General features: G+C 44.5%; 1 protein-coding gene across 2 annotated transcripts in view; it reads right to left on the bottom strand.

The window, feature by feature from the left end:
• LOC137326962 (syntaxin-binding protein 5-like) overlaps positions 1 to 25,204 on the bottom strand; it is a 398,728-nt gene that overhangs the window by 87,295 nt on the left and 286,229 nt on the right. Inside the window, exons 18-20 of one of the 2 annotated variants that reach the window (XM_067992335.1) lie at positions 20,344 to 20,469; positions 13,564 to 13,715; positions 6,760 to 6,825 (exon numbers count right to left, since the gene is read on the bottom strand). In XM_067992335.1, the coding sequence (XP_067848436.1) occupies positions 6,760 to 6,825; positions 13,564 to 13,715; positions 20,344 to 20,469 (344 nt within the window). The remainder of the gene's footprint in view (positions 1 to 6,759; positions 6,826 to 13,563; positions 13,716 to 20,343; positions 20,470 to 25,204) is intronic. The other variant, XM_067992336.1, reaches the window with a different exon arrangement.

Raw genomic sequence — 25,204 nt, 5'->3', positions numbered from 1 at the left:
GGCACAGTGACATTCAATTAAGTGGTTTAAGGCCATTTCTGGCCCTTTTTCTTAATTATATTTTGCTTTTTAAAAATCCTGCTCGCACCAGGCGTACCGAAAAATGAGGTGCCAACCTGGTGAAGCTACAACTCAGGACTACATGCATGCTAAACACCGGAAGCAACATGCCAGAGTCAGAGCTAAGCGATTCCACAACCAACGGATCAGATCAAAGCTCTGCAGTCATGCCACATCCAGTCGTGAATGGTGGTGGACAATTAAACAACTAACCGGAGGAGAAGGTTCTGTAAACATCCCCATTCTCAATGATGGTGGAGTCCAGCACGTGAGTGCAAAAGACAAGGCTGAAGCGTTTGCAACCATCTTCAGCCAGAAGTGCCGAGTGGATGATCCATCTCGGCCTCCTCCCGATATCTCCACCATCACAGAAGCCAGTCTTCAGCCAATTCGATTCACTCCACGTGATAGCAAGAAACGGCTGAGTGCATTGGATACAGCAAAGGCTATGGACCCCGACAACATCCCGGCTGTAGTGCTGAAGTCTTGTGCTCCAGAACTAGCTGCGCCTCTAGCCAAGCTGTTCCAGTACAACTACAACACTGGCATCCACCCGACAATGTGGAAAATTGCCCAGGTATGTCCTGTCCACAAAAAGCAAGACAAACCCAATCCGGCCAATTACCGCCCCATTAGCCCACTCTCAATCATCAGCAAAGCGATGGAAGGTGTTGTCGACAGTGCTATCAAGAGGCACTTACTCAACAATAACCTGCTCACTGATGCTCAGTTTGGGTTCCGCCAGGAGCACTTGGCTCCAGACCTCATTACAGCCTTGGTCCAAACATGGACAAAAGAGCCGTATTTCAGAGGTGAGGTGAGAGTGACTGCCCTTGACATCAAGGCAGCATTTGACCGAGTGTGGCACCAAGGAGCCCTAGTAAAATTGAAGTCAATGGGAATCAGGGGGAAAACTCTCCAGTGGCTGGAGTCATACCTAGCACAAAGGAAGATGGTAGTGGTTGTTGGATGCCAATCATCTCAGCCCCAGCATATTGCTGCAGGAGTTCCTCAGGGCAGTGTCCTAGGCCCAATCATCTTCAGCTGCTTCATCAATGACCTTCCCTCCATCATAAGGTCAGAAATGGGGATGTTCGCTGATGATTGCACAGTGTTCAGTTCCATTCGCAACCCCTCAAATAATGAAGCAGTCCGAGCCCGCATGCAGCAAGACCTGGACAACATCCAGGCTTGGGCTCATAAGTGGCAAGTAACATTCGCGCCAGACAAGTGCCAGGCAATGACCAACAAGAGAGAGTCTAATCACCTCCCCTTGACATTCAACGGCATTACCATCGCCGAATCCCCCACCATCAACATCCTGGGGGTCACCATTGACCAGAAACTTAACTGGACCAGCCACGTGAATACTGTGGCTACAAGAGCAGGTCAGAGGCTGGGCATTCTGCGGCGATTGACTTACCTCCTGACTCCCCAAAGCCATTCCACCATCTACAAAGCACAAGTCAGGAATGTGATGGAATACTCTCCACTTGCCTGGATGAGTGCAGCTCCAACAACACTCAAGAAGCTCGACACCATCCAAGATAAAGCAGCCCGCTTGATTGGCACCCCATCCACCACCCTAAACATTCACTCCCTTCATCACCGGCGCACTGTGGCTGCAGTGTGTACCATCCACAGGATGCAGTGCAGCAACTCGCCAAGGCTTTTTCGACAGCACCTCCCAAACCCGCGACCTCTACCACCTAGAAGGACAAGGGCAGCAGGTACATGGGAACAACACCACCTGCACGTTCCCCTCCAAGTCACACACCATCCCGACTTGGAAATATATCGCCGTTCCTTCATCGTCGCTGGGTCAAAATCCTGGAACTTCCTTCCTAGCAGCACTGTGCGAGAACTTTCACCACGCGGACAGCAGCAGTTCAAGAAGGCGGCTCACCACCACCTTCTCAAGGGCAATTAGGGATGGGCAATAAATGCCGGCCTTGCCAGTGACGCCCACATCCCATAAACGAATAAAAAAAAAGCTGAGGCTGTCTGAGCCTTTGGAAAACCAGACCTTGGACCACTTGCTACCTGCAAGGTAAGTTTTTGAAATATATTTACCTGAATGTGGAGCCGGAAGGAGCGGGCATGCTCCTCCAGACTCCACATTTAAACAACGCGGGCCACTCCCCTCCCTGATCCTCTCTGGCCTCCGTACTCCCCAGTCTCCGATTCCCCTGGCCACCGTTTCCCCGTAACCCGGCTTCTGATCTCCCTTCCAGGCCTCCATTCACCCCCACCAGCCTTCACTTACCTGAGGGCCACTGCTATCTTCATTTCATCTTCAGCTTTGCCGGCTGGCTGTTCGCGCCATGCCAGCTCTATTGAAATGAGGCCCAATATCAGGGGCCTTATCATTTAGGCGCAAGTATTGAACCCTGCACCCACTGCCCCGAATTTCTACCCTATGAAGTAGCTTACATACACAAAAAGGCAAAAAGAAAAAAAAAGAATGAGAAAAAAGGCAACCTGCATTTTGCAGGAAATTTTAAAAATGCAGCAGTCTTCCAGTGTGCATTTTTAAAAATTCATTAATGGGATGTGGGCGTCACTGGTGAGGCCAGCATTTATTGCCCATCTCTAATCGCCCTTGAGAAGGTGGTGATGAGCCGCCTTCTTGAACTGCTGCAGTCTGTGTAGTGATGGTTCTCCCGTTGCTGTTAGGTCGGGAGTTCCAGGACTTTGACCCAGTGACAATGAAGGAATGGCGATATATTTCCAAGTCGGGATGGTGTGTGACTTGGAGGGGAACGTGCAGGTGGTCTTGTTCTCATGTGCCTGCTGCCCTTGTCTTTCTAGGTGGTAGAGGTCGCGGGTTTGGGAGGTGGTGTCGAAGAAGCCTTGGCGAGTTGCTGCAGTGCATCCTGTGGATGGTACACACTGCAGTCATGGTGCACCGGTGGTGAAGGGAATGAATGTTTAGGGTGGTGGATGAGGTGCCAATCAAGTGGGCTGCTTTGTCCTGGATGGTGTCGAGCTTGAGTGTTGTTGGAGCTGCACTCATCCAGGCAAGCGAAGAGTATTCCATTACGCTCCTGACTTGTGCCTTGTAGATGGTGGAAAGGCTTTGGGGAGTCAAGAGGTGAGTTACTCGCTGCAGAATACCCAGCCTCTGACCTGCACTTGTAGCCAAGTATTTATGTGGCTGGTCCAGTTAAGTTTCTGGTCAATGGTGACCCCCAGGATGTTGATGGTGGGGGATTCGGCGATGGTAATGCCATTGAATGTCAAAGGGAGGTGGTTACACTCTCTCTTGCTGGAGATGGTCATTGCCTGGCACTTGTCTGGTGGGAATGTTACTTGCCACTTATCAGTCCAAGCTTGGATGTTGTCCAGGTCTTGCTGCATGCGGGCACAGACTGCTTCATTATCTAAGGGGTTGCGAATGGAACTGAACACTGTGCAATCATCAGCGAACATCCCCATTTCTGACCTTATGATGGAGGGAAGGTCATTGATGAAGCAGCTGAAGATGGTTGGGCCTAGGACACTGCCCTGAGGAACTCCTGCAGCAATATGCTGGGGCTGAGATGATTGGCCTCCAACAACCACCACCATCTTCCTTTGTGCTAGGTATGACTCCAGCCATTTTACTAGAGCTCCTTGATGTCACACTTGGTCAAATGCTGCCTTGATGTCAAGGGCAGTCACTCTCACCTCACCTCTGAAATTCAGCTCTTTTGTCCATGTTTGGACCAAGGCTGTAATGAGGTCTGAAGCCGAGTGGTCCTGGCGGAACCCAAACTGAGCATCGGTGAGCAGGTTATTGGTGAGTAAATGACATTTGATAGCACTGTCGACGACACTTTCCATCACTTTGATGGAAGCTGATGATTGAGAGTAGACTGATGGGGCGGTAATTGGCTGGATTGGATTTGTCCTGCTTTTTGTGGACAGGACATACCTGGGCAATTTTCCACATTGTCGGGTTGATGCCAGTTTTGTAGCTGTACTGGAACAGCTTGGATAGAGGCGCGGCTAGTTCTGGAGCACAAGTCTTCAGCACTACAGCCAGGATGTTGTCGGGGCCCATGGCCTTTGCTGTATCCAGTGCACTCAGCCGTTTCTTGATATTATGTGGAGTGAATCGAATTGGCTTAAGACTGGCTTCTGTGATGGTGGGGAATATCAGGAGGAGGCCGAGTTGGCCATTCAACCCATTTATTCCTTCTCTGTGATTGGCGTATCTGTTGATTGCTCTGAGATGGGAGACAAAGAATGGGAATAATTGGATAGCTCTTTCAAAGAGCCGTCACAGGCATGATGGGCCGAATGGCCTCCGTCTATGCTGTAAGTTTCTATGATTCTATCTCCTCCTCTCCCTTTCTCTTTTTACTTTTCCAGCCTTACAAAAATGCCTGTTTACTCTTTCAGTCTTCAGTTTTGATGAAGAGTTATACATCTGAAATGTTAATAACCTGTCTTTTCTCTTTACAGAGGTTGATTGACTTGTTGTGTATTTAAAGCATTTTCTGTTTTTATTTAAGCGGACACTTGATTCTATTGCAGACCAATACAGTAGCAGTATTGCTAGGAATTTAGCATTCATGTATTAAGATGGCAGGCTTGTCAGCACCCAGTAATTGGCTGTCTCATTTTTTGTCACAACAAAAGCAATTGGGCTTCTGCAAATAGTGCAAGTTGAATGCTGGTGTTAGCATAATGTAAAGTCATAAATTTAACTGAAAGGAAAATTAATGCTCTTGTCAGTGCAGGAGCGCAGGTCATTTCTGTCAATTTTGACAATAAATTGAAGGTTAATGGCTATTTAGGTACCTACTTTTTGTTCTATACCTGATGCCTTACTGTCCAGCAGTGCTGGAGCAGATAATTGGGTAACCATTGAATTTCGATATATTGTATTAAATGGCGGCTAGCAATAGGGCAGAAATACAATTTTTGCACTGCAGTTCAAACACAAGGTCAGATAAAATTCTAACTAAAGGATCATAAAGGCAAAGAAAAATCAGCATTCCACTGAACATTATTGGTAACGGCAAATGGCTATTACCAGTTCTTATTCACGAGGAAAAGTAAGCTGCGTTCCAAAGGAAAACAAGGTCATACATTGTTAAGTTGAAAACCAAATAGTGCATGTTCATTGTAGAACCCATACGGTACCATGTTTTTCTCTGGCTCAGTTTGATCCTAGCTTGCTCATTCCCATTCGATGGTATTATTTCCTCAAGCACATGCAGCCTCATCAGTTTCCACTTCTGTTAGCGTTACCAATCAAATTAAATGAGTATCTGGTTCAGGAGGGAGATGCCCAGATGAAAATGCACTAATTTCTCCAGTCCTAATTTAATTAATATATTTAATGGGTAACCCATTCAGCTATGAGGATACTCATAGCAGTTGCACTTCAAAGTACTGTAATGCATCTACCCTCAGTGGTCTCCAAACAGAGGCCCACAGTCAGATTTTGGACCCGCTCTCAACAATTAAATTGTGTGGTTCACAATGTCCTTTCACAGAAAAGGTGTCTAAAGTCGATCGTCAGAAACTATGAATGTGTAGGATTTAGTAAAACATTTACATACTTCAATGCATATTCAATAAAGACAAATGTATTGACATTTGTTTAAATGCAATGCTTCATTTAGTCCAAACTGATTGGAGTCAATTTTTTTCCTTTCCAGGAACATTGTGTACCAAAAATGAGCTAAAATTTAAGTAGCTGAAATCACTACCAGAAGTAACAGAACAAATAAAAGCTTGGCATGTTGTTAAACCCCAACCATTTTACAGAAAAAAATCTGCAATGAAGAAGGGAGCTGACCAATATAACCTAATTTGGATTGTTTTGCGTTTCTACCCTGATTATATATGCATCTTCCATATTATCAGCCACAATACCATAAAAAGGTTCAGCTGACTGTGAGGACTGAATAAGTTGGAGACCACTGGTAAACCTGATATCTTGCTCCGTATAGTGGATTCCACTTGTTGTCAACTCTTATTACTAATTTCACTTATAGTATTGTCATTTAAATTGTTCCAAAATTCATAATGCACTTTGTTCTTCGTGAATTCATGTCTGATGCCCTTTTGCTACTAAGAGGGTTTATCATTGTTGTTTGTCACTTTATTAAGTCTGTGGATCTCTCAAAACTGGAATTGTAATTACAACCTCTGCAAAAGGACGGCAGCATTCAAAGCACAGAGTAACTGTTTTTAAATTTATAGTGATTTTATTGCAAAATTCTTCATCAAAGTATTACTCTGGCATATGATTCTTACCAAAACATTTTCAGCTGGCAAAGTGACAATTACAGGAATCCAATGTACCGAATTTTTCTCAACCTACTCAAAATTTGGGCACATTATAGACCATATTTTTTTGTTTTAAGCCAATTTACGGGCAACTCAGTTGCCACACTGAGCAGTACTGGTGTGTGTTAGTCTTACATATGTGAAAGTAAAGAGAAATTTACAAGACGCTGTGACAAAATATGTACAACAGCTTTATTAGGATAATACATTTTAATCACTTTTTTCCATAGTTTTTATGGAAAATCATGATTACTTTAAAAGGAGCTATTCACCAAGAAACCATATTAACTCTTCTCTTAGAAGTTGCAACTCAAAATATTAATTCTGCCAGTCGCACTCAGTGTGGCAAAACAATAGTAGTCACCCATCAAAAACAGAATAAAATATGGTCTACAGACATGTATAACTTACTCTGATAAGATGTACGGAGCCTTTTCAGTGAGTACAAGCTAGACAGGCCACGCATGCAAAGGTTTTCTGTCAGCATGCCAAACCATCACCAGCAGCAGGCAGGCAGAGGAGAGAAAAACAGACATAGGCTAAAGTGAAAGAAAGTAGCATCTAGCTGTCAAATAGCAAGTCTTCATTCAGCGGCACGTAGGAGAAACTAGTAACCGAAAAATAAGTCACTCTTTGTATGCACGCCAAAGACAAAGCCACTCAAAAGCTGTTAGGAACAGTGAAGTGAAGGTAAAACTAAGCATTAAAAACTACTAAATGTGACCAACAAAGAACCATACAATCTAGTTGGATATGTTTATAAATATGTATACCTAAGTAAGTCCACACAGACATGTTATCTATATTTGTTTCCTATTTAACTGAACAGAATTATGCTTAAGGTACACGAAAGCCAAATAAATCAAACATGAATGCCATAATGAAAAATTGCCTTAATTCATAATGGTTAACCAGTCATGAGCTATTATGGGCTAGTTTTCTGACCATTCACAATCAATGGCTTAGAAATCTAGCCCATGTGCTTGATACATGCTGGATATGTTTGCCAAATTGTCTACTAGATCTAAGCTTTGTTGGCCAATTGCCACAGTAAGGTTAGGCTGGCCAATTGACCACTTAAGCTATCTAACCTTGATTCTAACTGTATCTTAAATATTTTCTGTTTATCTGTTCTAACTAATTTGAAGTCATATAATATCCATAATGAATCATGTTTCACAGGCTGTTCTATACGTAATTGAAACGTGGAAAGGTCTGATCTTTTTTTCATTACGGCCACTTTAATTGTTTGCGGACTTGTAATGACTTATAACCTTGAGAATGTAGTAATGTTATTACAATAGAATTTAAAGTATAGCAAAGTTTTTTTAAAGAATGTATTAATTATTGAGAGAATCCTGTGAATCATAAGTTTCTACAATGTCTATTTTATAATATTCAGTATTATTCATTTACACAAAATGGTGATGTGGAACATGCCTCTCAACCAGATACTTGTGGCTTTGATTCCCAAGAATGTTTGGTGCTAAAGCCTGTCTGTCACTGTTTAGGAGCAAGCTCCAACAATAGTTGCACTGGGCACCAGATGCATCTCTATAGTATGACAGGACCTTGGGGGAAGGAAGTTGCTTGCTTTGAAGTCAGGGCACTACCTATCAGCTAATTATAGAGCAATATTTACAGTGGTTATTGATTAGTCTACAGTCATGACTGTCCTACCAACCTGGCTTAAAGGGCAACCAATGACAATTCATATTTCCTGTAGGTGTACAACAGAAAAACATAGGAATTAAAAATAATAATTTTCATGGATACTTGAAAAGAGATGCACATTTGGAATGAAGCAGAAAGAACACAAAATCTCAGAGGTATCCAAATTATGACTTTATTTTTAAAAAAAGCAATTTTTTGATCATTTCTTAATTTTAGTAAGTTTCATAAAGGTTTTATCCTTTGGTGTTTCAAAACCTGATGAAAAAAATTGTAACTTAAAATCAAACAATAGTTCAAATGGTCTTACTTGCTCTCAACATTTCTCAGTATTTATCCCTCCCCTACACATGGCCAGATATGGGGCTCGATTTTCAATTGGTGGCGGGAAGGTAGCGGGGGGGGGGGGGGTCAATGGGTGCGCGGCAAACACGGATAATAAAATCTTACCGTTCCCCACGCAATTGCGAGATAATTGGTGGCCCTTAACGTGGCTTCCGGGTTTGCCATCTGAAAGCTGCACAGTGGGCGGACTGCAGGCCCACATGACAGGCTGTCTCTATTTAAAGGGCCATTGGTCCAATGGCTTTTGCTGGAGCAAAAACCGAAATGACACAATGGAGCAGCACAGGGGCAAGGCTCCAAGGTTTAATGATGCCTCACTTCAGGTGCGACTGGCCGGGGTGAGGAGGAGGAGGGAACTGTTTTACCCAGCTGATAGGAGGAAGTGCCCTGCTTCTGCCACTAAGAAGGCCTGGCTCGAGGTAGCAGAGGAGGTCACCAGCAGCAGCAACATCTGCTGCACTTAGGTCCAGTGCAGGAAGCGTTTCAATGGCCTAACTAGGTCAACAAAAGTGAGTACACGATCTGATTCTCCTGCATTCCGTGTTCCACATCACCCCCTCCCTCTCCCACAACTCATTCTGCACTGCCAAGACTACTCCATCACATCACTCCTCATACCCACTTAAGGCTCATCCTCAACTTATCTGCACTTCCTGAGCACATCCTCACCTCCCCATTTGTGACCCCACCACTACCAATCCTCATCCAATGTGATGCCTTTGTCTCATACTCACTCCCTGATGCACCTCTTTCACGGCCAGCCTCACCCAAAGCAATGGATTCATCAGTGGGCCACTTCTCCAGCACTCACTCACTCACACGTCTGTACTTTCTCCCTTTCTAGAAGAGAGCGCAAAATGCACGCGAGAGGGCGAGGACTGGAGAGGGGCCATAACAAATAATAGTCCTCACAGACGCGGAGGAGGAAGCCCTGGAGATCAGCCGCAGCCTCGAGTGCCTGTCCGTCAGGGATGCGAGAATGGCATCCCACAAATGTCTGGTGATGCAACTTTAACATTCATCACACACAAAATGAATTGATGTTAACAATGCTTGGCATATTGAACACCTCAGTATGCTCATCGCAACATGACACATCTGTGATGATGCTTAATATTGCCTTCTGTTCTCTTACACACCATTCAATGACTGCAGTGATGGCAGAGGGCGATTCCTCAGAGGAGCTCCAGGTCTCTGAGGGCGCACCGTCACACCTTAGCGAGCCATCCATCAGCAGAGATACTCACACCTCGATGGGTCCTAGTAGTCAGTTAGTTGGGTTGGCACCTGGTGAGTCATCACATACAAGTGAGCACGAGCAGACACTGGTGGCAGGGGCAGCTGTGGAGAGTCCATGTCGGTGGGCGCACTCCTCTCCAGGCTTTGCTCAGCTGGACGCAGGTGCTGTACCCTGGGAGCCATCCTTTAAAAGGAGAATGATCGAGGGACAGCAGTACATTTGCAAGGTACTGGAACAGGTGCCATGTGCACTCTCCACAATAACGCAGAGGATGGAGGAGTCCAACTTCTGCATGAGTGGAATGGGGCACAGGTATGGGAGGGAATCTCTGAGATAGCGTTTTAGGGACGTGAGGAATTGTCTGAGACAGTGTTGCAGGTAAGTGCAGGAATGTCTGTGATGGAGAGAAAGCTAGCCTCCTTTGAGCTTCAAGCACGGCTCATAAATGAGTCCCTTCGGGCACCGACAATGGTCTTTCGGACTCACGGTGAACAACATTCTGTCGCCTTAAACAGGCTGACAGATACTTTAGAAATGGCATTCCAAGGCATCACTCATGTCCTCCAACTGTTATCCAGCAGGGTGGTAGGAGTGATGTGGGCCTGGCCCACGAGAGGGTTGGTGGTGAAAGGGGACATGGAAGTGGGGACGCCACTCAAAGCGCTCCCACATCTCACAAAGTTGCCCCGCATTCAACTAGTACCCGCAATGCTGCCTCCTGTCCAGGTGGCTGAGTCAGCCCTTGCACAGGTGTAGGTGGAGCAGTCTTTGGAGGGGCCCTCACGGGCTTCAAAACCCAGAGGGCATAGACCGTAGGCATCTAAGCAGTCAGGGCATGAACATGAGCAAGCTGCCACTACCTCTGCTGCAGCCATAGGGGATGCACCACATAGAAGTAGTAGGAAGAGAAAGGCTAAGATTTTGTGATCGCGAAGGGTATGCACAAGGATGTCAGACAGACGGTCATGTTTTTCATTTATATTTGTTTTTTTGTTAAAGTCACATTAAATGTTATCATTCTCACCACTACTGCCACATCTTGCCCATTCTTGACTGGCTTTTAGATAGCACCCTTTCATGTGTTTCATCATGAACGGCGACACTTGATGCCACCCATTGGGTCACTTTACAGTGGGTCACTTTACATTGAGTGTATGTGTAGTTGCAGGACTGTTTTGTGCAGGGAGGGGGGAGGGGGGGCTGGTGTTGGCGCTGGTCTTTCCAGATGGTGTGAGCACTGGACTCTTCTCACTTTCTGATCTTACGAGAACCATTCACAAATGAGTGACTCCCTGGCCTCACGAGCAGCCAGGTGAGCCGCTGCTCTGCCCATGGGTTCATTCTGCTCCTCCTCCTTAATGGCGATGGCAGATGTAGATGGTGGATGAGGCCTTCTCAACTGCGCCATGTTGTGCAGGACACAACACAATACTATAACACGACCCACTCTTGCTGGTGCGTATTGAAGCGTTCCCCCAGAACGATTGAGACACTGAAATCGCATCTTCAGCAGCCCTATCGCATGTTCAATTATAGACCCGGGGGCGATGTGGCTGTCGTTGTATCGCCGCTGTTGCTCGCTGATGGGGTTCCTCATTGGTGTCATGAGCCACATGTGCAGGGGGGATATCCCTTGTCCCTGAGGAGCCAGCCCTTAAGGGTGTTCGGTGCATGGAAGAGGCCCGGGATGTTGGATTCCCTCAGAATGAAGGAATCATGGCAGCTGCCAGGGAATCTGGCACACACGTGAAGGAATCTTTTGTGGTGGTCACAAACGAGCTGAGTGTTGAAGGAGCAAAAACCCTTTCTGTTGATGATAAGTCCTGGTTCATGTGGAGGTGTTTGGATTGCTATATGGGTGCACCCATTGCCCTCTCCAACTGGCTGAGGTCGTCCATGGGGAAGTTGACATATGTAAGGCCCTGCGAAACAAGCCGTCGGTGAACTGCCTTATGCACTTGTGTGCAGACGACTGAGAGATCCTGACGATGTCAGTGGTGGCATCCTGGAATGATCCGGAGGCAAAGAAGTTGAGGGCACTGGTGATTTTAACAGCGACGGATAATGAGATGCCACTCGGCCCAGCTGGGAGCATCTCGGCATGAAGGAGGCTGTAGATGTCTGCAACCATCTGGCAACTCACTCTCAGCCTCCATATGCACTGCTCCTCAGAAGTCCAGAAAGCTGAGTCTCGGTCTGTAGACCCTCTGATGAGGGTAGTGCCTCCTGCGACGTCGCTCCCTCTGTCGTTGCCCTCTGTGCTCTTGTGCAGATCCCTGTGGCGCAGCACTGTGTTGTGGAGCTCCAAGTGGCGGAAGCACACGCCGTACCTAGCGAGGATGGCGATGTTGCTCATCTTCGGATGTAGTGGTGAATACAGCCGTCGCGCCCCCCCTATCTTGATGATGTCAGTTTGAGGGGGGTCGGAAAAGTTGGTAAATATGCGTAAACAGAAGAATTCTAAGTGGAAACCAAGAATTTTCAGTCTAAACACAAAGAACTCCCAGCCAAAAGTTTGTCTGAGAGAAATGAGTGCCTCAAACAGGCATTTAAATGTCCACATGGCTGTTGGCTGAAACACGTCTCCTACAACATAGAGTGTTTCCCACAGCACAAGAAATTAGCAACTTCTACAAGTTCAACGATGTTAATAAGTGCTTTAAATATCAGCCCACTAGCTTTAATTGCTGGCGTCAGTGTGAGATGCGGACGTCGGCGCGTTGGAGCCGGCTTCCTTACCCGCTCGGGATTTTCCCAGCCTCCCCTGCGCCCTACACACCTGCACTTTGATTTGAAAATCGAGCCCATGGAGTCTTCTTCAACCAGGAGGGTTGGGGGTTCCAGAAAGCATACGTTTTGATGATCAACCCAATGCAGCTCCATGATTAACCAAAAGCAGTAGGTTTGTTGTAGACAGAAATGTGGAGAGAAGTTAAATCAGTTTTTCTTTACCAAAGGAAGAAACTACACTGTCAGAGGCAATAGGTTCCTTGCCAGTTTTTTTCAATTGCTATTAATGACTTTATGTGGTGAAATATATTTTCATTATGTAAATGACCTAGTGATAAAGTAATGTCACCGCACACTTATATTTAGTGAATTGATTGATAAACTGAATTTCTGGCTAATACGTTTCAGAAAAATTATGAAAGAAATCCAGCACTGTCCCTATTTGCAATGCACTCTACCTAGTAACCTGGTTGAGAACTGCCAAGCACATTGGAACTGTATCAGGCAGCCCTGAGACTTGACTATATGATTATTGCATTGCAAAACAGCAGCAATACCAACGCACTATGTGTTCACTTTAAATTGAAAGCGATTATAGCAATCCCCTAACTTGTTTAAAAAAATTGTAAGATCATTTTGAAAAATCCAAACCTTCTATAACCATTTCCTGTAAACTGATTGACATGACCAGACACATATAAGGAGTTATGGAGGAAGATAAATATTTTGTTTTAAAAGTAAATCACTGCTATGTGAAATAACATAATATGAAGAAAGTTCTGTTAAGTACTGGACTTTCATTAAAATAACATAACCCAGACTTGTATGTAGAGAGCATTGAAAAAGAAAAGTAAAATCCAAATTGCAATAAAAGCAAAGACTAAACAGCCTGTTAAAATTCAGGAAAAGTTCATTTTACATTCATGCTGTTAAATCTGGGCTTTAAGTCACATCTCAAAACCCAACGATTTTAGAGAAATAATTTTGACATCAATGTAATTAATATACAAAACTGCTGCAGTATTTTACACTAGTTATCAACTGAAATTTGGGTATGTTGTCTTCCCCCACATATAACTCTTTGTTTGAATAGATGAGCAGACAGCACTTTGTGCACTTCACAAGTGATAGAGATAAGAACAGAAATAATGTGAATAAGCAGAATTTCATGCAATGTGCATTCCATCACAGCAAGGGATAGCCACTGTAATCTAATATTCGGATTTTACCTGCAGTGAGCTGTTTGCTTTTTCGGGGAGATCTAAGCTGCCGCTGATAGGGATCACTTGTACCATAAAGCTCAATAGTTCCCATGCTGAGTAGAATGGTCTTCTGCATAAAGTCCACAACAGCCAAACCATTACAGTTTCCAAATGTCACACTGCAGATAAGGTACAAAGAAAAATTGAGATAGCATTTTGCTTGCATGCTGCAATTCACAAATTAATTTATTTAGAATGATGTAGACTGCTATATCACAAAGATCACAAGATAATTACAGATGAAGTAGACCATTAAACCTCAGCTCATCCATTCAGTATTACTCTAAAGCCGCCCTTTGGAGCTTCCAATTGGTTCTTAAATGATTCCAGGTTTTTGCTTATAGTACTCCATATGGGAGTCCATTCCATGTGTTGATCATGCTTTCTGTGAGGAACTTCCTGATATCAGTCCTAAATTTGCCATTTACTAGTTTAAACACATGACCCCTTGTTCCATGCTCACAATTTGATCAAAAATAACTTTCTGAATTTAGCATTTCCATACCATTTACAATTTTGTATACTTCTTTAAGATCAACTTTCAGGTATCTCCTTTAAAAGCTAAAGAGCCCAAGTTACTCCAGTCTTTCCTCGTAACTCAGACCTCAGACTGGAAATCAGCCTTGAGGCTCTTTTCTGTTTCCAGCACTTAAATGACTCCCTTGTATCTCAGTGACCTGAAATGGAGACAATATTCGACATGGTCTGACCAGAGCACTGTAATGTTTGACCATGACTTCCTCAAATGTTATTCTATTGTTTTGGCTATATATTTCAACATTTAATTGGCTTTGTTGATTGCTTGGTTGGATATTTTGATGGCGGCATGTACGAAGACGCCTTGGTCTTTTTACAATTTCATCCTTAACTAACTATCCATTTTTCATCTGATCAGATTTACAGGTGAATGAAACACATTTGCAATTTACCGTCTCCTGTGAGATCTTAGTATTTTGCCCTCATTCTTATACAACATATGGACATAAGTGTCCATATTTTTACAACCTTCAGATAAAATGCTTATATCGGTAGGCTATACACTTGACAACAGTGTCCCACATAGGATAACCTGTTTATGCAATGACTCACGCACCAGAGTAAAGTCGATTGTAATTTAGCATTACAGTCAGCTTGGTGGAAGAACGAGACTATAGCTATATGGAATATATTAAATGGGAGATTTAAATATCTGCCAAGTGACAATTGCTTGGATTGACTCCACAAATGTATGTCATGCATCCCAAGATGCACTGCACGAACAAAGACACTGGAGAATAATTTCTGTGGGATTCTTCCGATTTCTTGTCATAACTTGAGTGGAGATCAGAAGAAACTCTGGGGAAATAGTGTAAATGGTGTTTATGTTATTTCTCCGGATATTCCACTGAACTTTTGCTGAATTAATTAGGGGCTCCTATGGAAATTCCAGATGACTATATGTATCCAGTAGTTGGAACATTTCTGTTGTTTAACAACTGTGCCATTTTAAAGAATAACAGATTACAGGGTCGCTTGCAAGTAGACCAGGTGGAATAAGCAGTAATGGATGAGTGTTGGCCTGGCTGGGACTTTCTCATTTTAATAAAAGTGGCGATCTTACCGCTTGAGCTTGGTGCTGGCATCTTGCTGAGGGAGGTGGTGGAAATCGAGCAGTGTTTAAGAGCTGCTGACAAGGGATAATGGGAAACTTTAAAGAGATGCAGCTACTTAAAGTGGCCACAAATGGGGGCAAAAATTATTACCGCCATTAAGAAAGCTGCAAATATTTGTAATGCATATTTCAGCCTTTCCAGACACTGTTTGGAGCAAAAACATGGCTAGCACAATAAATGTGGAGGCAGGACACAGAGTCTTTGGACTAGTGGTAGAGGAGCAGACCCCTCAACTCCCTGTTTGATGCCTGGTGAAATGAATGTGTTGCTGCATGAGGAGGGTTGCCCTGTTTGCAACTTCGGGGATAGCAGGACACTATGTCTGGCAGGAGTTGGCTTCCAGGTTGACCTTGTGTGTGGCACTACCCTCAAGAGTCAGGAGCAGATGCAGAAGAAGATTGCACATCTGAAGAAAGCTGCCAAGGTAAGCCTGTCCAATGGTTCCATTTACCTGGTACATGGCCCATGTATGTATGCCACAAAGTGTTGTGAGGCAACCTGTTACCAATTTAGTGCTGGACCATGCCAAGTTCTTACCCAACATTATAGATATTTGGTTGCTGGCCAAGCATACCCACAGGGTACAGATTATAAATTACAAATACAACTCACAATTGAAAGTCTTGGCACATACATCTTCAATGGGCATAACACATAAAAGCAAAAGCAAAGTAACACAACCTAGCTGTATGAAGCATGGTCATTTAATGATACCCAGGATGGACTGCAACTTTGGCACATGTTTGTTACTGTTCATGTGTTGCTTTATATTACAATGGGTTCGACTTTCGCACCCCCGAGTGGGTGCATTCGTGGCGGGGGGCTGCGAAAATCGGGGATTCCCGGATCGGGTCCAGAGCCGTCTCCAACCCACCCATTTCCGGGTTCCTCAGTGACACGCTGACGTGCGCGCGCAGCCCCCGCATGTGAGACTCCCGCCGGCAATTAAAGCCAGCGGGATCTCACTTAAGGTAATTAACCAGATACTTCAGTTCATTTACAGACCTGATTGACCTGATATTTTAGGAGGGGTGGGATTTTCAGATCAACTGCGACTGTTTCGAATACTGGGGGAAACACTCCCAGTTCAAATGGACCTGTTGCAGCCATCAGCCTGTGGCAGCTGCAAAGGTCCATTTGACAGGTGGGGGCGGGGGAGACCCTCACTCATTGCAGGAGGCCACTCCGTCACTTTGGACAAAGTTTGGCCTCTACCACCCTCCTCCTAATAATACATTTCACAAACTTGCACACTTACCCTGGTGTCCAGACACATTTACCTACCTTGCGGACCCCCTCAAATGTACATCTTCCAGATGGGGGCTGCCATAGCTGCAGTCATGACCTCCTCGGAGGACGAACAGCATCACCAGCCTCGCCGGCCACGCCGTCCACCTCTGACACGTGGAGCCCCACAACAGTGCTGTGACACATCCACCTGCACAGCAGGAGGGAGGGCAATGGCAGAGAGAGATGTGTCGCAGAAGGCACTACCCTCGCCACAGGGTCTACAGACCGAGGCTCAGCTTCCTGGACCTCTCTGAGCAGCAGTGCACACAGAGGCTCAGGGTCACTCGACATGTAGTCGTGGACATCTGCAGCTTCCTTGATGCCGAGCTGCTCCCGGCTGGCCCGAGCACCATCTTCTTACCTGTCGCTGTCAAAGTCATCACTGCCCTCAACAACTTCTCCTCCGCATCCTTCCAGGGTGCCACTGGGGACATCGCTGACGTCTCTCAGTCGTCTGCACAATACAGCCCTGCAAATACACCTACACCCACTCTGCAGTGACACAATGGGTGGCATCAGGTGTGGGTCTTCATAGTGATCCTCAGGAAAGGGCATTATTGCACAAACCGGACGAGATTCGCAAAGACGTGGCAGTAGTGGTGACAATATAATATGTTATGTGAGTTGATCAGAAATTAAATATAAGTTAAAACCATGACACACCCTCAAACACTCTTGTGCATCCCCTTCATGCTCACGACACGTTTGCCTTACGCTTCCTACTGCACATATGTGATGCATGCCCTGTGGCTGCAGCACAGGTAGTGGCAGGTTGAGTGAGGCTGACCGTGAAAGAGATGCATGAGAGGGTGAATATGAGTTTGTATGAGGATTGGGTTGAGTGGTAGTGGTGGGATGAGTACTGGCGAGGTGAGTAAGTGCAGGTAAGATGAGGATGAGCTTTGAGTGGGTGTGAGGAGTGATGAGAGAGTAGTGTTGGCAGTGCAGAAGGAGATGTGGGATGGGGGCAGTGATGTGGCAGACGGAGTGTAGGGGAATGAGTAAGTGTACTCACTTCGGCTGACCTACTTAGGTGATTGAAGCGTCTCCTGCACTCTATGCAGGTGGGCGATATGTTGGTGGTGCAGGTGACCTCCTCTGCCACCTCAAGCCAGGCCTTCTTGGTGGCACAGGCAGGCCACTTCCTCCCGCCCGCCGGGGGGGAAGATCTCTGTCCTCCCCCTCCTCCTCACCCCATCCAATAAGAGCTGGAGTGAGGCATCATTAAACCTGGGAGCAGCCTTCCCCCTGGGCTGCTCCATGCTGTAATTTTTCCTATTTTCTGCAGCATCAGTCAGTGGAGGACTGTCCCTTTAAATAGGGCTCCTCCAGCTGACAGCCTAATTTGCACATGCGCAGTCCGCCCGCTGCGCAGCTTTCCAACGCGAAACCCGGAAGTAAAGGTAAGTGGCTTCAATTAGCCTGCGATTGCGCGCCCAGTCGACCCCCCACTGCGAACCCGCTGCCCTCCTAATATCAGGCCCAATGAGTATAAAACTACTTCTCTGCTGGCAAGATGTCACAGTGGAACAAACCTAAGCTGGAGGAAGGCTCAGAAATTATCAGCTCTGGACTCCCTTGGAAGAGGCCACCACGGAAGTCTATGAAAGCATTGATGGAGTAAGAGAAGGTGAAGTTGCAGGGCTTCTCCAAGCTATGGGCTAACACCATCCAGTTCATTCATCCACCCAGTGGCATACGTGCAACCACATAAAAAAACATACACAGTCAGTATCTTGTAATACAAGCTCTATTGGAAGGTGTCTCTTGGATACAGCATTAAGTCAGTTTTATGTTATTGTACATCTGTAAAAGCAGCTTGAAGGTTGCCAATATTTGCAAGTACCAACAAATCTACACACATTCTAGAGTGAGCTGAGGAGACAGCACCGGTGAGTCATAGCGCAAAGGTCAGGAAGAGCAGTAAACTGCTGTCCTGATGGTCACAAGGCAATGAATGACCCTGTGTACTTTGTGAAATGCAGCAGTGAAGTGAAATTGAGCAGCCAAGTGATACTACTGCTGCTCTTCAGTAGGAAAGGAGATGAAAGTCATTATGAACAATACATCAGGCACCTATCTGATACACATTAGCTGATACAGCAGTGCTAGCCTGGAATGGGCCAGAGTCAGAATGTTGAGGATGGTGGTGACCTTGATTGCCATTGGCTGCAGGTAACCTTGCAGCAGATGAAAAAGCTCTTTTTACATTTACATATCGCCTTTCATGACCTGAGGACAACTCAAAACGCTTTACATCCAATGCCTGAATGAGTGCAGCTCCAACAACACTCAAGAAGCTCGACACCATCCAGGACAAAGCAGCCCGCTTGATTGGCACCCCATCCACCACCCTAAACATTCACTCCCTCCACCACCGGCGCACCGTGGCTGCAGTGTGTACCATCCACAGGATGCACTGCAGCAACTCGCCAGGCTTCTTTGACAGCATCTCCCAAACCTGCGATCTCTACCACCTAGAAGGACAAGGGCAGCAAGCACATGAGAACAACACCATCTGCACGTTCACCTTTAAGTCACACAACATCCCGACTTGGAAATATGTAGTCATTCCTTCATCGTCGCTGGGTCAAAATCCTGGAACTCTCTACCTAACAGCACTGTGAGAGAACCTTCACCACATGGACTGCAGCGGTTCAAGGAGTTGGCTCACCACCATCTTCTCAAGGGCAATTAGGGATGGGCAATAAATGCTGGCCTTGCCAACGACGCCCACATCTCATGAACGAATTTTAAAAAAAGTACTTTTGAATGTAGTCACTGTTGTAATGCAGGTAACGCAGCAGCCAAATTTCGCACAGCAACCTCCCACAAACAGCAATGTGATAATGGCCAGATAATCTGTTTTTAAATTATATTGGTGGAGGGATAAATATTGGCCAGGACACTGGAGAGAACTCCCGGGTTCTTCTTCGAAATAGTGCCATGGTGTCTTTTACGTCCACCTGAGTGGACAGAGGAGGCCTTGGTTTAACGTCTCATCTGAATGATGACACCCTTGGCAGTACAGTCCTCCCTCAGTACTGCAATAAATTATCAGCCTTGATTATGTTCTCAAGTCTCTGGAGAAAATCCGAAGTCTATTCCCCTTTAAGACCTCGAAAGCTTGAAGCTTCCCTTGCAAAAACAAAGCAAAGTAAAAAAAGCACAATCCCAATACAAAAGCCAGAAAATTGCATCATGTATTCATCTAAAATTTTATATGCGTTCTGGCTTTAACAAGGCAGTGACATGAAACGTATGCAAGAACTCCAGCATACAAAATGCAGCCAGATGGAAAATCATGGGCTGAAGGAACTGAGTGTAAAACATGTCTAAGATACATGTTTTACACTACGACAAAAGCTTGTCAATTCAAATTGTGCAAAATTATCATATAAATGAAGTTGTAATACTGCTAGTCACAAACAAATCTGGATAAATATTTATTAAATATATTTGATTCTATCAGATTTATTATTTATTAAGTTGATTTAAATCCATGTTCTCAAATATCACCCACTACACAAACATTTTAACCTGAATTTGTGAGCCTCTTACACCGATAACGAGTTTCATTCGGATATTTATTTGTTCATATATTTTTGACATCACTGGCATATTTGAAAAACATTAACTAGAAAAAAAATGGAATAAACAAAGATCTATGACTATAAATCCATAAGTTCTGATTTCCCATTTTTATTGTGTGAGACCATTTGAAGGCTTGGCCAAAGATCTGGATTCCTGCTAATGAATGTTTACTTATTCAATGGCACAATATTTTAATAATTGTGTTACTTACAGGCCATAGGCAGAGCTTACTGCTAGGCTGGTGACCTGTTGAGGTGGTTCTCCGTCGATCCACACCAGCTGAATGACAAGATCAGCCTGGTACCCAGGGGCCATTTTGACAGGACGAGATTTCACCCTTAAATGCAAAAATAAGATTATAGGATAAGAAATCTGAACAAAATAAATTCATACTGAAGTTCTTTTTGAAATTAATAGTATATTGCAGACATAGAAAATTCTACAGTACATTTACATTACTGTTTTATTTCAAATGCCAGCAGTAAGTATATGAGTGAAAAACTCCAGAAATTTAAACTGTGCACTTTGCTGTTAATTTTCTCCCATCTTTATTTTTTCAGTGCTCTTCCTAATTATCTGCACTGTCTGCTTTAGATGAGAGACTGGGACAGTCCTGCTAGCTTCCTGATTCCCATCATACTCCTTGGCCCAGAATTTGCTGACAAAATATCGATGAGTTTAAAGGTGCTCGCGGTTATTAATGTGTAAATAGTGAAGCAACTTGTGGCAAGGAAGAGCTACCCCATGAATTGCGAATTGCCACAAGTTGTTGGAAGATTTGCGCTATTCCGCCATTAGCCTTGCAAAAACGGCAGCTCGCCCTCAACCACCCCTTTGTTTTTAAGAACTTACTTGATTTGCACATTAAACTTGTATTAAACTCACCGCGGAAAGTTAGGGCTAGCACTTAACAGTGTAAGCACCCTTTTAATGGCATGATAATTGTTAATGCAATGCCAATCACCTCTCTGGCCCAGAAAGGGAACAATTTAAACTGTTGAGTCTCATTGCTGCATGTAGTAAATCCTTCTTAGAGATTAAACATTTTTAAAATTTTACATTGTAAAATTTTTTTTCTTACTTTTCCTCTTTTTTTCTCGCTCTTAATGCAATCTTTTTTTTCCTCTCTTTATTTCTCTTTCTGATTTGGCTCTAATTCACCCTCCTTCTCCGTTGTTCCTTTGCTTCTTTCTCAATCCTTCAATCTAATTGGTTAAGGAGTTAGACTATTGGTTCCGCATTGCACTAAGGTTCCATAAACCCTGATTGTTTACGCTGCTATATGCTCATTTTACATTTGGGCATATTCTAATGAGGCTCACAGGAAATTTGAGCTTAATTTGACATTGGCAGAATGGGTGTGGGAATGGGTGCATTTTCGGGTCTAACTTACGGGCTGCGCCCACGGAGAAAATTCCAGGTCAAAGGGTTTAACTTCCTCTCTGCTCTTTTTTTAAAGCAGGAGTGTCCAAACTATTGACTACAATCTGGATCTAGCCAGTGAGCTTGGTCTATCCAGTTTACATATGTTGAATGAGACTACAGGTTCTCTCTTACCCCCCCACCCCACACCCAATGTAGCTGCCAGCTCCTCCCCTTCAGTGCCACTGTCGTTGCGCCAGGAGATTGAACGCCGCTGCACAATGTGGGTGGGAATTCTCACCATATCATGAATTCTCACCCACAATATGCAGTGGCATTCAATCACTAAGGGCAGGAGGAGGTAGGAACTGGCATCCATGCTGACAGGGGCCCCAAAAATCTACATGGTGCGCATAAGTGCCGAGATGCACTTGTTCCTGACCTCTGCCACTGGCTCCAAAGTTGACAGGGTCAGGGAGAGGTCATGTGATTTTCATGCCTTTGGCAGGCTCGGCGTGCATCCGGCTCCCTCACCCATTGAAGAGGCCGGAAAGTCCATCTGAAGAGTCTCGGGGATTATCTGGTTCCACATCCCGCCCCCACCCAGAAGAAATATTTTGGCATCCCTGCGGCTCCCATACAAAGGGCTCTGCTTCAAAAAATAACAAAGAAAAATTGAGTGTGCTGATCTGCAGGGATCCTGGCCTTGATGCCCAGATGAGTGCTGGTCCGCCAGTGAGGCTAGTCTAACTAGGTGTAACCTATGCCAACCAAATGCTGGGTCCCTAAGACGACCTGGGTGCAGGAACTCCAACATTCAGAATCCTATCCTCTCTTGCATCGATGGTTTTGTAAGGGGTGCGCAGGAGCTTCATCTCCACAAGGCCATGACCCAGAGTAACTAGCCAAACTTCTGGCAAACTCCTGCCAAAGTTAGAGTGAGAGTCTGCCTGAACGGTCACAGATTTTCAGGCCCAGGGTGTTTATGTCATGTAATGGATAGCATGAGGGCTACTGATTTATTAAATGGCATTCTGGGATTTTGATTGGTGCTTTGGGAATTGAATTGCATGACACTCAATTTCAAAGTTTGCAAATGACATGAAACTCGGAAATGTAGTAAACAGTGAGGAGGATAGTAACAGACCTCAGGAGGACATAGACAGACTGGTGAATTGGGCAGTCACATGACAGATGAAATTTAATGCAGAGAAGTGTGAAGTGATGCATTTTGGTAGGAAGAATGAGGAGAGGCAATAGAAACTAAATGGGTACAATCTTAAAGAGGGTGCGGGAACAGAGAGACCTGTGGGTGTATTTACACAAATCTCTGAAGGTGGCAGGACAAGTGGAGAAGGCTGTTAAAAAAGCATACGGGATCCTTGGCTTTATAAACAGAGGCACAGAGTACAAAAGCAAGGAAGTTATGCTAAATCTTTATAAATCACTGGTTGGGCTCCAGCTGGAGGTTAAGGTAAGATTTAATAAAGGTGTTCAAAATCATGAACGGTTTTGATAGAGTAAATAAGGAGAAACTGTTTCCAGTGGCAGAAGAGTCGGTAACCAGAGGACACAGATTTAAGGTAATTGGCAAAAGAACCAGAGGCAAGATGAGGAGAATTTTTTTTACGCAGCAAGTTGTTATAATCTGGAACTACAGCCTGAAAGGATGGTGAAACCAGATTCAATAATAATTTTCAAATGGGAATTGGATAAATACTTGAAGGAGGAAAATTTGCAGGACAATGGGGAAAGGGGAGGATGGTGGGACTAATTAATTAGCTCTTTCAAAGTGCTGGTATAGGCATGATGGGCCGAATGGCCTCCTTCTGTGCTGTATCATTCTATGACACTCCATTAATCTGTAAAAACCTTAAGAATGGCCTTTATTTTTTATGTATATTCCTTTACCTTATTCGTATTCAATTTTCATGACTTACCAATTTTAAAGCTGAGAATACACAGTCAGATGGTACACATCTTGGATCTAGATATCTACTATTTAGCAGTACTCGGTAGGAGGAGTGGGGTTTTATTGCACTGGGGCAGTCCTGTGCTTTGGTTGAATTGGGGGATGTTCCTCGTTTTTAGTAGCACTGGGATGTGGACCATGGTATCTAGAAGCACTGTGGATAGGACTGCTGGGCTTTAACATGATGGGGGTGGAATCCTTTGCTGGCACCGCTGTGGAGGGGGAACATGGGTTTGACAGAATTATGGATCAGGAAGCTGAGCTCTGGCAGAACTGGAATTCACTGGTAGATCTCGAGTCTTAGCAGTGAGGGGAAGGGTAGAAAATGATCCTGGCCATCCTAGCAATGGTAGCACTAGTTTATAACTTCCCAAGAGATCGCAGCAAACATTAAATTTAGTGTTTTTTGATAGGTTTCTGGGAGAGTACGTCTGTGACTCTCCTTTTGTCTTGCAGATGTGAATAATTAACCATGTTTCTCTTTACTGTCAACAAAAGACAGATGATAATCAGATGATATTTAGCTTTGTTTGCTTTCAAACCATAACTAATTTTTTAGAAAATAATTCAAATTAGGATGAGGAAAGACATATGTGAACTTAATATGATTTCTGAAGTTTATACAGTATTTATAATTCAAAACCAACAAAATTTGCAATAGGAGTTTAATCAGTACCATTTGTCATGTTTTTATCTCTTATTTTCTCTCTCTGTCTCATACACAGCCTTCCTTTAAAAAAAATCAATATAAATTTTACCTGAACAAAGCTTTTCAAATCTGTCTTCTAGCTTTTCTTCAAATAATTTTGAAAAACAACCAAATAAAATCATTAGAGACTGAGAAGCATTCCATTATTTGGTTAGCTAAATGTTACTGAGGCATCCTGGGAAATTTTGCACAATGCACATAATCAGACTGCAGGATCTACTTCAGCTCAGAGTCATTGCTCTAGGCAAAAATATAGTTGAACCCAATGGAATATGAAAAATTTTTCACAAAGCATTTTGAGAGATTCGAAAAATGTGACAGTGAAAGTTTACATAGGATTTCTCATTACAAATGTTTACAAGGGAAATTTCCATTATAAACACTAACATAAAAAGTGTTACAGGAAGTAACATTTGTGAACAGGAAGCACATGCCATACGAGATGCTCGTGGTCGGTGACTATCAGGAGCTCAGGCTCGGCTGCAGCCTCCAGCATCTTGGCTGCCGCCAGGGCAGTCTGACCTAGCCGGCTTTCTGGCACCATGGCGGACACTGGTTGAGAGTGTGGCGAGGGAGCAGACATGCTGTCCTTGTGAGAGAAGGCAACATGTGATACTTCGGTTGCACCAGTGCCACTCCTGTGGGGCTGCAGCTCGTCACTCCCACTGATCTGCTGGAGAACAGACTGTAGAACATCGGCTATGTGATTGAAGCCCCTTTCCATGGGGTTGCCCAGCCTTTCCAAGATGACTGAAATGATGCAGCCCAGAGCCTGTACGGGAACAGTTTGAGCTTCGATCAAAGCTGCAAGAGCTGGTGATTCAAACTTCTGGTGTGAGGGCTCGTCAGCAATGTCTGTAGAGGTGACCAAATGCTCCATGGTAGAGTGCAGAGTAATTATACCCTGTGCCAGAACGCCACACAAGCTGCAAGCAGATTTCTCCATACTCTCAGAAATGATTCGCCTAGGCAAGCATTCTAAAACCTTGCACAATTACATACGCACAGAAATCAGGTTTCTTTTGAAGG

Source organism: Heptranchias perlo, chromosome 11 (assembly GCF_035084215.1).
Source record: "Heptranchias perlo isolate sHepPer1 chromosome 11, sHepPer1.hap1, whole genome shotgun sequence".
Lineage (NCBI taxonomy): Eukaryota > Metazoa > Chordata > Chondrichthyes > Hexanchiformes > Hexanchidae > Heptranchias > Heptranchias perlo.
This window is presented reverse-complemented; position numbering and strand designations above follow the sequence as displayed.